We start from the raw sequence: 14,146 nt of genomic DNA, 5'->3' as shown, positions 1-14,146 counted from the left end.
GCCCGAGCACCCTGGGGTGGGATTTGACCGGGCAGCTGTGGGCGGGGCGGGGGCGGAGGGAGGAGGCGGGGCCTCCTTTTTCTAGGCCATGTGCCACCTGCTTTCTGCCCAGGGGCACTGCCCCGGCACTCCCCTGCCAGTGCACAGCAGCGAGACGCTGGGGCCTGTTCCCTGCAGCCTTCGGAGTGGATTGCGGACCTTGCGAGCCCTATGTCGCTGGCCCCCCAGAACCCAGAAGATGCCAGATGGGGCTCCGGCCAACCCCAAAGGGTGCAAGAAGAAGGGGCTGGTTAGACACCCCCCTGGGAGGAGGGGCCCAAGCCTCAGGACCTCTTCAAGAACTTCTAGGTACGTGCCTGCCTCCCTGGGATGGAGCCCTCGGTGGAGACGAGCAGGGAGGTGGGCAGAGAGCTGGCTCCTAGAACCCATTTCTTCAGAAAGTCTGAGCCTCTGATGACGGCTGAGATATTGCATTTTCTGCACTACCAGGGCCCCTGGGATCCATCAGTCCTTGTAGGCACTTGAGGCCTAGAGAGGGTAAGGGATCTATTGATGGTCACACAGCATTTTGGAAGTAGAGTTGCAGCTAGAACCCAAGGACTCAGGTCTCTTGGCTCCAGATACAAAAGCCAGCCACCAGGTGGGGTCACGTGACTGGTATGCGAATGGAAGGGGCTGGTTCTGGTGTGTGACCAGGTCCAACCCTGTGAGACAGGGGGCTCTCCATCTCTTGGAAGTCTGGCTCGGGGTGGAAGGGAAGGAGGCTCCCTGTGCCTCCCGGCTCTGCACTGCTGGGGGCTGTTGCTCCCGGAGGTGCAGGCAGGCAGGAGGTGCTCAGATCTCCCTGCAGGAGCTAATCACAGGGCAAGGGCAACAGGAACCCAGGCATCGAGGGGTGGTGTTGACCGGGGATGTAAGGAGGCTCAGGAGGGAGCTGCAGGCCAGGAACCGCAAGCGGTGGGGCGGGACAGACAGACTGAGCACCGGGCTCTCTTCCTCTCTCAGATCTCACCTGAGGATGAAGAGTTTCATCACCATCACCATCCTAGCCAGCAGCGGTGAGTGAAGGTGCTGGGAAACCCTCCCTCTGACCTTGACTCCAGCCTTTCTCCCGTGACTCAGACGTTGGCCACAGGCTCTCAGACCCACCGCTGGGTCTCTTCTCCCTGGTTCTGCCGGGCTTCCTCTCCTCTCTGCAGCTGTTTACTCCTCCAGCCACCTGTAAACACGCCCAAGGTGGTCAGCATTAACTATTTACGAGCCTCCAGGGCCCAGGGCGCACAGTTGAGCAAGCATCATAAAGTGGTGCTGCTGGCTGGGCGTCAGGGCACTCAGCGACACTGGGGCACTTGTGTACATAGGAAAATGTGTTTGTATACATACATGTGTATGTGCAGACAGGAACTAGTGAGCTTGCATGCAGGTATCCGCAGGTCTATGTGTAGGGGTGTGTCTGAGCACAGGGTGATGTCTGTGTGTGTAACACACGTCTGGAAGATCGGTAAGCATGTGTTCATGGCAGCGTGTGTGTCTGGAGTATGTAGGTGAATGTAGGGTGCACACATCTGCACACGCATGTGTGGAGCAGTGTCTGGGTGTGAGAGGTAGCGGAAGATGATGGAGGTGGTCCGGGGGCCTCTTCCTTCTTTCTGGAGGGACCACCCCCAGGATCACTGAGGCTCCTGACACACAGGCAGGCGTCCTGGCAGCAGGTGCCCTGTGTAGGCAGAAGAGAGGCTGGGTATTCCACTGGCCTCTGTCCATCTCTACAGCACCTCCTGAACCCAACCAGGTTTGAGACAAAGAAAGAAAATACCAGAGACAGGATGAAGTTTAATGCAGCCAGACATGAGACTTGGTTGGTTGAATTCAGGCAAAGTGACCTGTTATTTAGAAAATAACCCCTTGTGTCCAGCCCAGGCCAGGGGCCGGGCACAGAGGCTGCAGGCTGAGTGAACACAGGGTTTGTTTCTTCTGCTCCAAGCGGAGTGTGGACGTGGCCACTCTGGGTGTTGCACGTGTGTGAGTGGGAGTGTGTGTGTGTGTGTATAGGTGTGGGAGGTGAGTGTGGGTCTGTTTGTGAGACCATGTGTGTGTAGGAGGTATTTGTGAGTGAGTGTGTGTGTAACTGTGATATACGGAGGAGAGTGTGCGGCAGGTGAGTGTATGTTCATATCTGCCTGCGTGTAAAAGTATGACTTGTGTCTGTCCTGCATGTGGATGGGTGACTTTTCGGTGAAAACCGATGGTTGAGGGGTCCCGGGGATGGAAGCTGCCCCCCACCAGGGGTAACACCTACAGGATTAGGGGCAGGAGGCCAGGACCTCACAGAGGGCAGTGGGTCCCAGGCCCTGGAGGGGAGGGTCTGTCTTACTTATGAACACTGCCCCTGGTCCTGCAGCACTAACGGAGAAGCCTGTTTGCAAATGGGGGTCCGTCTGACCCCCAGGCTTCTGGACACACATTTGATTCCAGTGACAAGAATCCTGCAGAACCGAAAGGGCTGGGGGAGAGCTGATGTTACTGGGAACGCCTCTCAGCCCCCATCTGTCTTCCATCGTGGCCAAATCAGAGATAGGCCCCCAGGTCGCAGGGACCGCTTCCTCCCTGCCCCAGACCCAGACAACCATTTACAGGCTCTAAACCACCCTCTTAAGGTTGTTGGCTGTTTCTCCCCACGCCTTTGTTTCCTCTTTCATTTGCTACTTATTCTCCGTAACAACAAAAATCCCGCAGATAGACTGGAAGAGGCAGGTGGAGAGGGATTCCCTAAATCAGCTCTCTGACGGGAAGGCAGGCCTGGCCGAGGGTCCCAGTAAGCCCTGAGTGGGGATGCTGTGGGAAGAGCAAGGGTCTGGTGCGATCTAGGTGCTTGCACTTCCCTGGAGGCTGGGGTTGTTATTCCCACTTTACAGATGGGAAAACCAAGGCCTAGGGAGCCTTAGTTCTGGGCCGGCATCTGTCTGACTCCAAAGTCTGTGCCCTTCCCACCAAGGCAGGTTGAGGTGGTGAGTTCCCCCATCATCACTAGGGATGTTGGACAGCCAAGTCTCCAGAAGTAAGTCGTTTCAGCCTTTAGGATTCCATCTGGGCTCTGTTTCTGAAATTCTTGGCTTCCTCCCTCTCCCAGTACATCTCCTCTATCAGGCCGCAGAGCAGGGTGGGAAGCATGACTTGAGAGCAGGGGGAAAGTTGCCGAACTGGGCGCCTCGCCCCGGGCACAACTGGAGGAGCCTCCCAGGGGAGGCAGCAGGGGTGAGGGGTGGTGAGCTGGCATCCCAGCTCCTGGGGGGTCACAGACCCAGGTCCAGGTCTGGGCTCTGCCACATTCAGGCTGCATGGGGCAAACCACCTCTCTGAACCTCAGCTGCTCATCCATAAAATGGGGTAAAAGCAACCCTACTGCCTGTGTGTGTGTGTGGGGTGGGGGGGTGCGGTGTGCAGCCTCACCCAGGTAAGAACCCAAACACCAGGCTCGATGTTGACTCAGCCGGGAGCCAGCACGCCCGGGAGCCCGGGAGGCAGGGAGACAGGAGGGCCGCAGATGGCCCCGGGGTGAGCAGCCTGAAGGGCGCCAGGAAGCTGACCTCGGGAGTCTGCTGCTATCGGAAGGGTTGTTGCACTACCTGTGAGACAAGGACAAAGGGGGGAAAATGTATACACGGGCACGTGTGTGTGTGCGCGCGTGCGTGTGCGTGTGTTCACTACGTGTCCAGAACACCCATTTGTCTCCGGATTAACCCTGAGATGCTCTGGCACCAGGCCTGCTGGGAGCCCAGGAGCCAGGCCAAACCAGCAGGGCCCAGGACCATGTTCAGAAGAGCACGTGGCATCTGGGAAGCCCCTTAGAGTGTGTCAGGCACTCGGCTCTCCCTGTCTGGGTCCAAATTCTGGCTCCACTGATTTTCAACAATGTCTCCCTGGGCCAGTTGCTAAATGCTCTGGGCCTCGATCGCCTCATCTGTAAAATGGGTTGTTTTTTACAGGGTTATAGTGAGCGCTTGATGGATTCGGGCGTGGAAGGGCATCGGGCAGGGCCCCTATCGCTTTATTCTGGGGGCTGTGGGGCTCAGGGTGAGGCTGTGGGCAGTGCACCACGCGGGGTGCCCTGTGGAGCACTGCCTCCTTCGGCCCTGCCCTCCTCCCCTGCCCCTGTCTCCCGTCCCCTGACCCCAGCCAGGCAGGCAGGAGCGGCCATGAATGGGGCCGGGAGCTCACCACACCCCTCGGCTCTCTTGCAGTCCTGCCTGCGGCCCGCAGCAGCCTGCTCAACCTCAAGTCCATGGTGGAAACGGTCACTGGGAGGAATGCCATCTTGTCCTTCGTGGGCTACGGCTGCTACTGCGGGCTGGGGGGCCGTGGCCTGCCCATGGACGAGGTGGACTGGTAGGTCCCGGAAGGCTGGGCTACGCTCAGAACTGGGCAGACACAGCTCAGGGCAGACCGTTCCCAATCTCCCAGTGGTGGGGGAAGGCCCTTACCCCAAGGAGGAGGCTTGTGTGTTGAGTTTGTAACCAGAAACCTGACATTTGACCTATGTGCTCCACAAACGTCTGGGACACTACCTATTGTCTGCTTCCAAGGTCTTGGGCTTGGAGGCATTCAGTTCAGTCACTCAGTCATGTCCGACTCTTTGCAACCCCTTGAACCACAGCACATCAGGCTTCCCTGTCCATGACCAACTCGCGGAGTTTACCCAAACCCATGTCCATTGAGTAGGTGATGCCATCCAACCATCTCATCCTCTGTCGTCCCCTTCTCCTCCTGCCTTCAATCTTTCCCAGCATCAGGATCTAGAATTTCCATTCTCAGCGGAACCTTTGACCTGTCCCCAAACACACATGGGCTTCCCTGGTGGCTCAGATGGTAAAGCGTCTGCCTGAAATGCTGGAGACCTGGGTTCGATCCCTGGGTCAGGAAGATCCCCTGGAGAAGGAAATGGCAACCCACTCCAGTACCCTTGCCTGGAACGTTCCATGGACAGAGGAGCTGGGTGGGCTACAGACCATGGGGTTGCAAAGAGTCGGACACAACTGAGTGACTTCACTTTCACTTTTCTTTTCACTTTCTTTCAAACACACATGAGCGCAACAGTCACACTGTTGCGCTGGACAAAGCAAGGGCTGAGACCCCTGCCTGCTCAGACAGGAGGCCCTGGAGAGCAGGACTGTGCCGCCTCCATCAGCTGGGGGTTCCTGGAAGCCGCAGCTTGTCCTCTGCTCCTTTCCCCCACCCAAAGCAGCCGACATGAGTCTGGCATCCCTGAGAGCTTCGTAAATGCATGTTGACTAATTGCCTGCTTCTCACCAGATGGCATGGGACAGCCACATCAGCAGTGGCCCTCTGTCCTCCACCCCCGAGCCCCACTTACCCCTCCAGACCTTGGTCCCTCCCTGGCCATCCTGCACAGCCAGGAGTAGCCCCTGCATCTGGCTGGTCTCCTCCCCTGTGGACCTCACCCAGGCCCCTCCCTCCCGCCCTGCCCCTCCCTCCCTCCCTCCCACCTGCCCCTCCCTCCCTCCCACGCTGCCTCTCCTACAGCTGCAGCCAGGGCTCAAGGGTAGGGAGAGCTGGAGCTCTGGGGAGAGGACAGAGAGAGGGGGTCACGGACAAGATTCTGGGGCACTGGCCTGACTCCTTCTGGCTGTGTGACTTCAGGCAAGTAACTGCCCTCTCTGGGCCACCGTCTGAAGGTCTTACTCCTGAGGGATGGGAACAGATGATCATGGCAGGGCTCACTGCCAGCGGGAGAGGGGCCAAGCCTGGCCACGTCTTCCTACTCTCCCCTCCCGGCCCCTAGGTGCTGCCATGCCCACGACTGCTGCTACCAGAAGCTCTTTGACCTGGGCTGCCGCACCTATGTGGACCACTATGACTACACCATTGAGAACAGCACTAGCATCGTCTGCAGTGAGTGCCCCCAGTCACCCCTTCCCCAGGAAAAGCGTGAACCGCCAGCCACCCCCGAGCCTGTGCCAGTGGGCAGGGCTGCCAGTGAAATGCAGGATGTCCCAATAACTCTGAATTCCAGATAAACAATGAAAAGTGTTTGCATGTAAGTTTACACTGACTCAATGGACATGAGTTTGAGTAAACTCCAGGAGATAGTGAAGGACAGGAAGCCTGGCGTGCTGCAGTCCACGGGGTCACAAAGAGTCAGACAACAACAAATATCCTAAATATTGCGTGCGCGTGTGTGTGTGTGCACGCTAGGTTGCTTCACTAGTGTCCAACTCTATTTGGCTTGATGGACTATAGCCTCTGTCCATGGGACTCTCCAGGGAAGAATACTGGAGTGGGTTACCATGCCCTCCTCCAGGGGGTCTTCTTGAGCCAGGGATGGAACCTGCATCTCTTATGTCTCCTGCATTGCAGGCGGGTTCGCCTGGGAAGCCCAAATAGTGCATGGAACATACTTATACTAAACCTTAGCAGAAAATTAATTAGTATTAGTATAAAATAAAGAAGTAATATAAGTATATCCCACATAATATTTGGGATATACTTATACTAAAACACTTTTGTCTGAAATTCAGATTTCACTGGGCACCTTGCTTTTGTTTGCTTGCTTGCTGGATCTAATAGGCTCTGCCATATCCCCTTGAAGCACTCTGAGGCCCCCACCTGAATGGGCACCCTGATTCTTCAGTCCCCACTTCAGCTTTGGAGAACTTAGACAGCGATCTTGATTCAGTGGGTTAAGTTTAGAGGGTCCCAGTTCTCTCTGTTTTTAACCAGATCTTCAGGTGATTCTGAGACTTTGTAGCAGGCTGGCCAGGGAGTCGGGAGTCCTGTGTTGACCCCCAGGTTTGGCCAGCATCTCCTTCCCATGTGGCCCTGGGCAGGGTCCTTCCCCACCTCGCTTCATGGGTACACTGAGGGGTTTGGATCTGAGCAGACCCCTTCTAGTTCTCTCACTGGGACCCCAGTAGATGAGGTGGCCCCATGCTAGGACACCCAGTGTTTCTAGGGATTTGAGATGCTGGAGCCAGGCCTGGCAGGTTCCCTCACTTTGCCATAGACTCTCCACAGTCATTCCCTACCCGAGGGGCGCAGCATCCAAGCTGTCAGCCCAGGAGTCCCACCTGTGGCGCCTCCCCTTAGCAGTCCTGCCTGGGCCAGCAGGTGTACCCTGGGCAGGTGTCCCCTTACATTAACCAGGTTATGCGTCATGCCTCACTAAGAACTCATGAGCAATGTCAGTTTTCCAAAAAAAAAAAAAAAAACAGCTCAAGACTCCTGCTCCCTGGGAAAGAGTCTGGTGGGGACCCGAGCACTTCTGGCGCCCCTTGGCAGCCCAGGGCTGAGTGGTCCTCAGATGCCGCCGTTCAGATGTAGAGTGGAGGTGCTGCTTGAGCAGGAGCCCAGTAAGCAGGTCAAATCTCCCTCCTCAACCCCTAAGACTGTGGACCAACCTGAGCTGTGGTTTTCACACTGGGTTCTGGGGATTCCTGGGATCAGCAGGTCAGCTGCTGTGAGCAGTGATGGGGAGGTATCCCTGAGTGGTCCAGCTGGCTCTTTGATATATTTTGTAGCTCAAGTGGCTTCTCTTTCAGCTGCTTGAGATATTCATCTTTGGTAAAGAGTTTCACGTCAGAGAAAGGATTCTGCTTTTGGAAAGTTTGCAAGTTTGCAAACCATGGGGCTAGTGGGTGGTTCTCGAAAGGGATTCCCTGAACCTCAGCATCAGCATCGCTTGTTAGAAATGCAGTTATCAGGCCCCCGCCCCAGACTCACTGAATCTGAATCTCTAGGAGTGGGGTGGGGCAGCCTTTGTTTTTAAGAGCCCTCCAAACAGATTTCTTTTTCTTGGGCTCCAAAATCATTGCAGATGGTGACCGCAGCCATGAAATTAAAAGACACTTGCTCTTTGGAAGGAAAGCTATGATAAACCTAGACAGCATATTAAAAAGCAGAGACATCACTTTGTTGACAGAAGGTCCATATAGTCAAAGCTATGGTTTTTCCAGTAGTCACATCCAGTATGGATGTGAAAGTTGGACCATCAAGAAGGCCGAGCACCAAAGAATTTATGCTCTCTAACTGGGGTGCTAGAAAAGACTCTTGAGAGTCCCTGGTACTGCAAGGAGATCAAACCAGTCAATCCCAGAGGAAATCAACCCTGAATATACATTGGAAGGACTGATGCCGTGCCTGAAGCTCCAATACTTTGGCCACCTGATGTGAAGAGCTGACTCATTAGAAAAACCCTGATGCTGGGAAAGATTAAGAGCAAGAGAAGAGGGTGACAGAGGATGAGATGGCTGACTGGCATCACTGACTCAACAAATGTGAATTTGAGCAAACTCCTGGAGATAGTGAAAGGCAAGGAAGCCTGGCGTGCTGCCGTCCGTGGGGTCACAGAGTCAGACACGACTTAGCGGCAGACCAAAGACAAGCAGCTGATCCTAAAGCTCACCTGAGACTGAGAACTTAGGGGAAGATGATTTCTGAAGGCCAGTAGTAACAACAACATTTGCTCCGTGGGAGGCACTGAGCTAAGCTCTTCACGAGCATTTTGCTCCCTCCATCCTCACCACAGCGCCCTCCAGAGTGGGGGTGCTGGGATTCTGGGCTTGAAGAGAGGAAGCCTGTGATGGTAGAAAGTGGGGAGGGGGCGGGGTGGAGAAGGAGGTTAGTTCCTGACACCTGAGTTTCTACCCCAGCTCAGTCCCAGGTTAGCTGGGTGACTTAGGCAAACTGTACCCCATCCTGAGCCTCAGTTTCCCCAGCTCAACACTGTCCTGTTGGGCTTTGGTGGTTGTGTGCTTCCCACACATCAGGGGCGCCTGGAGGGCTGGGAATGCAAGAGGCTGGGCCCGGGCCCTGACCTCCTGCACCTGCAGGCCCAGGGTGGGCCCCCCGGATGATGGTGCGGCCGGCCCAGGGCCACTCTCGGAGACCCCCTGTGACCTCAGGCTCCATGCACTCCACTCTCCACAGGCGAGCTCAACCAGACCGAGTGTGACAAGCAAACGTGCGAGTGTGACAGGAGCGTGGCTCTGTGCTTCCAGCAGCAGACGTACAGGGAGGAGCACCGCAACTATCTCAACATCTACTGCCAGGGCCCCACGCCCCGCTGCAGCATCTACGAGCCGCCCCCCGTGCCTCCCTAGGTGCCCTGGGGGCTGGCGGAGGGGCTGGGAGGAGGCTCTGGCTCTGGGGGCCAGGCGGATGGAGCAGGCAGAGGTGGGGGTGGGTCGGGAGCCCCTGGTGCATCTGGCCGCCTTCCCCGGGAACCCTCTGGTAGTCCAGAGGACTCGGAAAGGTCTGGGCCCTGGCCCTGGCCACCAGGTTCCTCCAGCCCAGCCCTGGGTGTGGCTTCATCCTGGATGCAGCAAGGGGGTGGCGTGTGCCTTGTTGGGGTCTCCCCCAAGTGTGGAAGAGATCGGGGGCCTCTGAGAGGGGCCTCTCGCTGACTGAGCCAGGCATGAAAGAGTGGATCCCAGGGTCTTCAAGACCCAGGCCTGCAGCAGCCAGCACAGGCCCAGAGCTTGGGATGTCCTAGGAGCAGGCTCCCAGGCAGACGGAGTGCTGGTCACAGGTCTGGGTTCTGGGGCCCCTCGGCTGCTCCCACAGGACGAGTCAGGGTGATCCATGCTTTGGAGGCCTCCAGAGCCCCATTAAAGAGCAGGTGGCCCCATCCTGGCCTTCATCATTGGCACACGAGTCCCGGCCCAGATCGGATGGTCACAGGGCTTGCATCCCAGCCCCGAAGTCCAGCCTCAGTGACCCAAAGAGCTTCCGAGCAGGCTCCTGGGCCCTGACAGAACCCACGTGCATCCCCCCCACTCCAGGTCCACAGGGACCCAGATGGGGTAACACACAAATGTGCCCCCCCGGGCAGGCCTTCCTGCCTCTCCCACTGACCCACTCAGGTCAGAGGAACAGCCTGGCCACGGCTCTGCAGCCCTGAGCAGCTCTGAGGGGGCCCCAACCCCAGCGTCCCTGGTCTGTGACAAACACACAGGCCAGAGGGTCACGGCCTAGACAGCCAGGCCCTCCCCCACGTCTCCCCCCATGCAGCAGCCAGGCCAGGGGGTGGAATGGGCCAGAAGCCTCTCTTCCTGGACAAGGAGGGACAAGGCTGCAGCCTCAACTCAGAATTCCGCTGCATGAGGAGGGCGCGGAGAGCTGGAACCCAGCTTGGGGAAGAGGAGACAGAGGCAGGAGGGACCAGGGCCAGGCAGGGGGCTATGGGGAAGATTCAAGAAGGGGTAGACAGGGAACTGGATGAGGACAGGGAAGGGAGGGGGAGCGGGGAGACACGGGGTGGGCAGACTCCAGACCAGAGCGGTCTTGGCAGGAGAAGGGGGTGGAGGAGTCTTGGGGATGGGGCCCCTCAGGCCCAGGGGGCTGCCGGCTGGGGCAGGGTGGGGGCCAGGCCAACCCCTGACAGGCACCAGCACTGATGTCTTCCCAGGATCGCCTTCCTCTCCTGCCCTGCTGACCGCAGGCGTCAGTGGCCTCCAGGTGCCCAGGGCACCCCACCGCATCCTGCCTTCTGTTTTCGTCTGGCATCAACCCCGAGGGCCCAGTGGTGCAGCAGTGTGACCCCAGGGATGCTCAGAACATCCACCAGGAATCTCAGCCCTTCCGGGGGCCCCTGGGGACTTAGGGCTGTGGGAGTGGCGAGAATGTCTATAGAAGACCACGACAGGACTGGACGGAGCCCCGCCAAGCTGCAGCTTCTAGGACACCTGCCCTGGGGGCTGGGGTCAGCACTCACCCAGTGTGGGACCACCGCTCACCCCCTGCTGTCCTACTGGCCACAGGGGTTGATGGCTGTGGTCCCCTGTGTGCCCTGACCCCACCTGCCCAGTCGCCAAGATCCTCCCAGAAGCCCACTTTTTCCTTGCCGTCCCAGGCTGACCCCCGACTTCTCTGAGCTGAATCTCCACCCCTGCCATCCCCCCAACCCAGACAGGGATGGAGTCAGGATGGGTCACCCCCCAGAGGTGGGGACCACAGAGGCCTGTGTCCCTTGCCCATGGAAGCCCTGGCTGTGCCCCACACACACAAACACACCCTCACCCTCCTGAAAGTCTGGGTGTTGGGAGGCAATTCTGCTGCTTGCCTGCCCCCCACCTCACCCCAGACTCTCCCAGGTTCTGCGACCCCAAGAGACCGTTCCCAGGACTCGACATTGCCTCCTCAAACTTATTAAAGGCCTCCTTCCTCAACTCCTCGCTGCTGGATCCTCCCTGGCACGGCACCCACTGGCCAGGCACCAGGGGAAAGCACAGTGGTTCCCTCTCGGGTCTCCAGCTCTGGGGAAAATGGGTTCCCTGGTGCCTAGCGGCGAGCATGGCCTGCCCCCTCCCTGCCCCTGGCCTGACAGGAGCAGCCGCCCTCCAGCAGAGGTGCAAGTGTTGGGAGGGTTGGAAAGTAGGGCTGCGGTCCAGCGATCGGACAACGCAAGCAACCAGTGGGCTGAGAGCTTGCCTGGCGTCCACTCCACGATGCTCCCCGTCCATCCCATCTTTTTTCCTGTTGGAGAACCGAGGCCCGGAGAGGGCAGGGAACTTGCCCAAAGTCACCCAGGCCATTAGTGATGGTGCTGGGCTCTGAATCTCAGCCTCTGACTTTTCATGTCACCTCCTTGCACCTTCTTAACGAGGACTCGGGCTGCTGGGGCCAGTGGGACAAGTGACTAAGAGCCCAGCAGGGTGCCAGGTCCTGGGTCCTGGCTTGACCCCTTGCCTATGAGGGGCATCGGTTTCCCCAAGTACAGAGAGACCAGAGCAGCTGTTTCAGAGGCTCCCCAAAGCTGCGGATTTTCCTGTGACACCCAGGGGTGACCTCTGGGGAAGGGGAGGCTGAGGAGACAGGGGTCAGAGGCCTCCTACTCATCTTTCCATGAGCAACCCTGCTTTTCCTGCAATTCTTACTGCCCCTTCACAAGAGCTACTGCAAGGAGAAAAGGCACTCTTGGGCCAAAAGATCGAAAAGCCCTGGACGTGGTCATCCATTGCTTGGTTCATTCATTTAGTGAACCTGTCTGTCCTGGCATTCTCCTATGGACCAGGCTGGGCTTCACAGTAGACACCACTGATCAGACACAGCTCCTGCCCACAGGAAGCCCACAGTCTGGGAGGGGGAGGCAGACACGTGGACCAACATCCTTGACGTATGGGGCCAGGTGGTGTCAGGATGGAGCCCAAGCCTGTCTCTGCCAGTCCCGGAAGTGGGTGGGGTGGAGCTGGAACAGTGTATTAGATGCCCCTGGAGGTGGGGAAGGAGAACAGGGCCATGGATTTTGAGGAAGGACTCTGCTTAACCCAGTCTGGGTGGTCTTTCTCTCCTCAAGTTAGTGAGGCCTTTGATGCTAAGGCTTGAGGAGGGTGCGGGACTTCCTTTCGCTGGTCTGAGGGCGGCCACTGACAGATGCTCTCCTTGGCCACAATTTGGGCAGGCTCTCGAGAGATCTTTTCTCAACCAGGGCTCCACACGTGGGTTTCCGTTGCCCCTTTTAGCAAGAATCCTGCTACGTCAGTTCATTGAGCACCCCACTCACCCCCGGTATCTGATCAAATCTCTCATCCTCCACCCTTCCCCCCACCAGTGATATCAGATCACCCCCACCCTCGTTCTCCAAGAATCCTGTTTGGTCAGTTCAGCAGAAATTCCCTACCCTCTCAGCAATTTTCCATCCCTCCCTCCAGCTCCTGCTATAAATCCCCACTTTAGAAAACTCAGGATCTCACAGCGCTGTAGAGCAGACCCTAACACAAGATTGTAAAGCAACTATACTCTGGTGAGAAATAGGCAGGAAACTGAAGATTCGAAATCGTATTTGGAATTGAGCCCAAATCTATACTGTCTCCTGTTGCAAGAGTTTTTGAATAAAAATCTGTTTTGGCCACATTACAGCCCATCTCTGGTTTGCTAGGAGCTGTGACTCACATGGAGGAGTCAGATTCACCACTGGACCCTGGGATCTCTGCCAACTAAAAACTGTCACTTGCCATGTGCTTCCATAAGAAGGAAGTCACTAGACACTGCAGCCGCAGACTTTCAACACTCCCTGAAAGGAGTTCAGGGTGGAAATGAGCCTCAGGAATGAGACTCTCTGTGCTCTGGGAAAAAGTGGCAGAACAGGTCTTCAGATAGCTAGATATTTTCAGGAGAAGATTTTATGAGCCCAATTTCTACCATCTTCTCATATCTAGAAAAGTGCTAAAATCACTTATGGAGATGCCTGCGCCTCATAACTAAACAGCAACCTTCTTGACTAACAGGAACCTTTTATCAAAATGTATGCTTGATGGTGCATAACTCCCTTCACCAAAATCACATATATTGTGACGCCTTCCCTCTTTAACTCTTTGGAGCATTTCCTCAGCACTATTTCAGACGCTACAGTTCGCATTTCGCCCCCAATAAAACTTAACTCGCATCTCTCACACTGTGCCTTTTAAAAAATTCGACACCTCTCACTTTCAGTGGGAAAGCATAGTACAGCCTCCTGGGTTATTATATCAAAGTCCTATTCATGGTCTTTGAGCCATTTTTCACTTCTTGATTAGACTCCATTTGCCTTTATGCTTTGTTATCTGCCTTTAAACCCAAACAGGTTCTGCCATCCTGCACACTTTATTAATTCTTCTAGTTTTCTCCAAAAATGTGGCTACAACTCTTCAAATGAATGTTTCCGATTTTTGTCTCATCCCTCTTGACTTGGAGTCACTGGGAACTAAACCCAACTGTCCAGAAACTTATAGGAACTTTCTAAAGAAGCCTTGTGACCTGAAGCTGGATGCATCCATGCTCTTCTCCAAGACACAAACGTGACCGTGACACTATTGTCTGTGCCATCAACAAAGATGCTTCAAACTGCAAACCAGGAAGACCAACGGGTTGCCACTGCCTCCTCACTTCACCATGTACAGATGCTTCAAATTCAGCATCTCAGTTGGCTGCCCTCTGGACTTAGAAACTAAGTTTAATTGCTCTACTCATTAATCTCTCTTTTTCTTTTCTCTCTCTCTTTTTTTTAATAGAAATCCCCCCTCGTTTAAATGTTTGATGGTTCGTTCACACCATCCAGAAAATACCCTTTACTGCCAAGTCTCAACAGATGGTTCCACTGGTCACTAATGAACAAAAAATGATCATTTGATAAATGAACTGCTGAAAAAAGTTT

The 14,146-nt window shown here is 56.0% G+C and overlaps 1 protein-coding gene across 1 annotated transcript; it reads left to right on the top strand.

The window, feature by feature from the left end:
* Nucleotides 1–238: 238 nt before the first annotated feature.
* PLA2G2F (phospholipase A2 group IIF) lies at nt 239–9,116 on the top strand. The gene is made up of 5 exons (XM_052636232.1): nt 239–348; nt 1,006–1,058; nt 4,242–4,386; nt 5,801–5,910; nt 8,944–9,116. Exons 1-5 carry the CDS (start codon nt 239–241, stop codon nt 9,114–9,116), a joined length of 591 nt encoding a protein of 196 aa, XP_052492192.1.
* The last annotated feature ends 5,030 nt before the right edge of the window (nt 9,117–14,146 follow it).

This window comes from Budorcas taxicolor, chromosome 2, assembly GCF_023091745.1.
Source record: "Budorcas taxicolor isolate Tak-1 chromosome 2, Takin1.1, whole genome shotgun sequence".
NCBI lineage: Eukaryota > Metazoa > Chordata > Mammalia > Artiodactyla > Bovidae > Budorcas > Budorcas taxicolor.
The sequence above is the reverse complement of the archived record's forward strand: the minus strand, read 5'-3'. Positions and strand labels throughout refer to the sequence as shown.

What these genes read in the sequence shown, in the direction of transcription:
- PLA2G2F (XM_052636232.1), top strand. Translation starts at nt 239, where the DNA reads ATGCCAGATGGGGCTCCGGCCAACCCCAAAGGGTGCAAGAAGAAGGGG. An exon ending in ACCTCTTCAAGAACTTCTAG is followed by an intron (nt 349 to 1,005) that starts GTACGTGCCTGC and finishes TTCCTCTCTCAG; the next exon opens with ATCTCACCTGAGGATGAAGA. An exon ending in CAGCACTAGCATCGTCTGCA is followed by an intron (nt 5,911 to 8,943) that starts GTGAGTGCCCCC and finishes CACTCTCCACAG; the next exon opens with GCGAGCTCAACCAGACCGAG.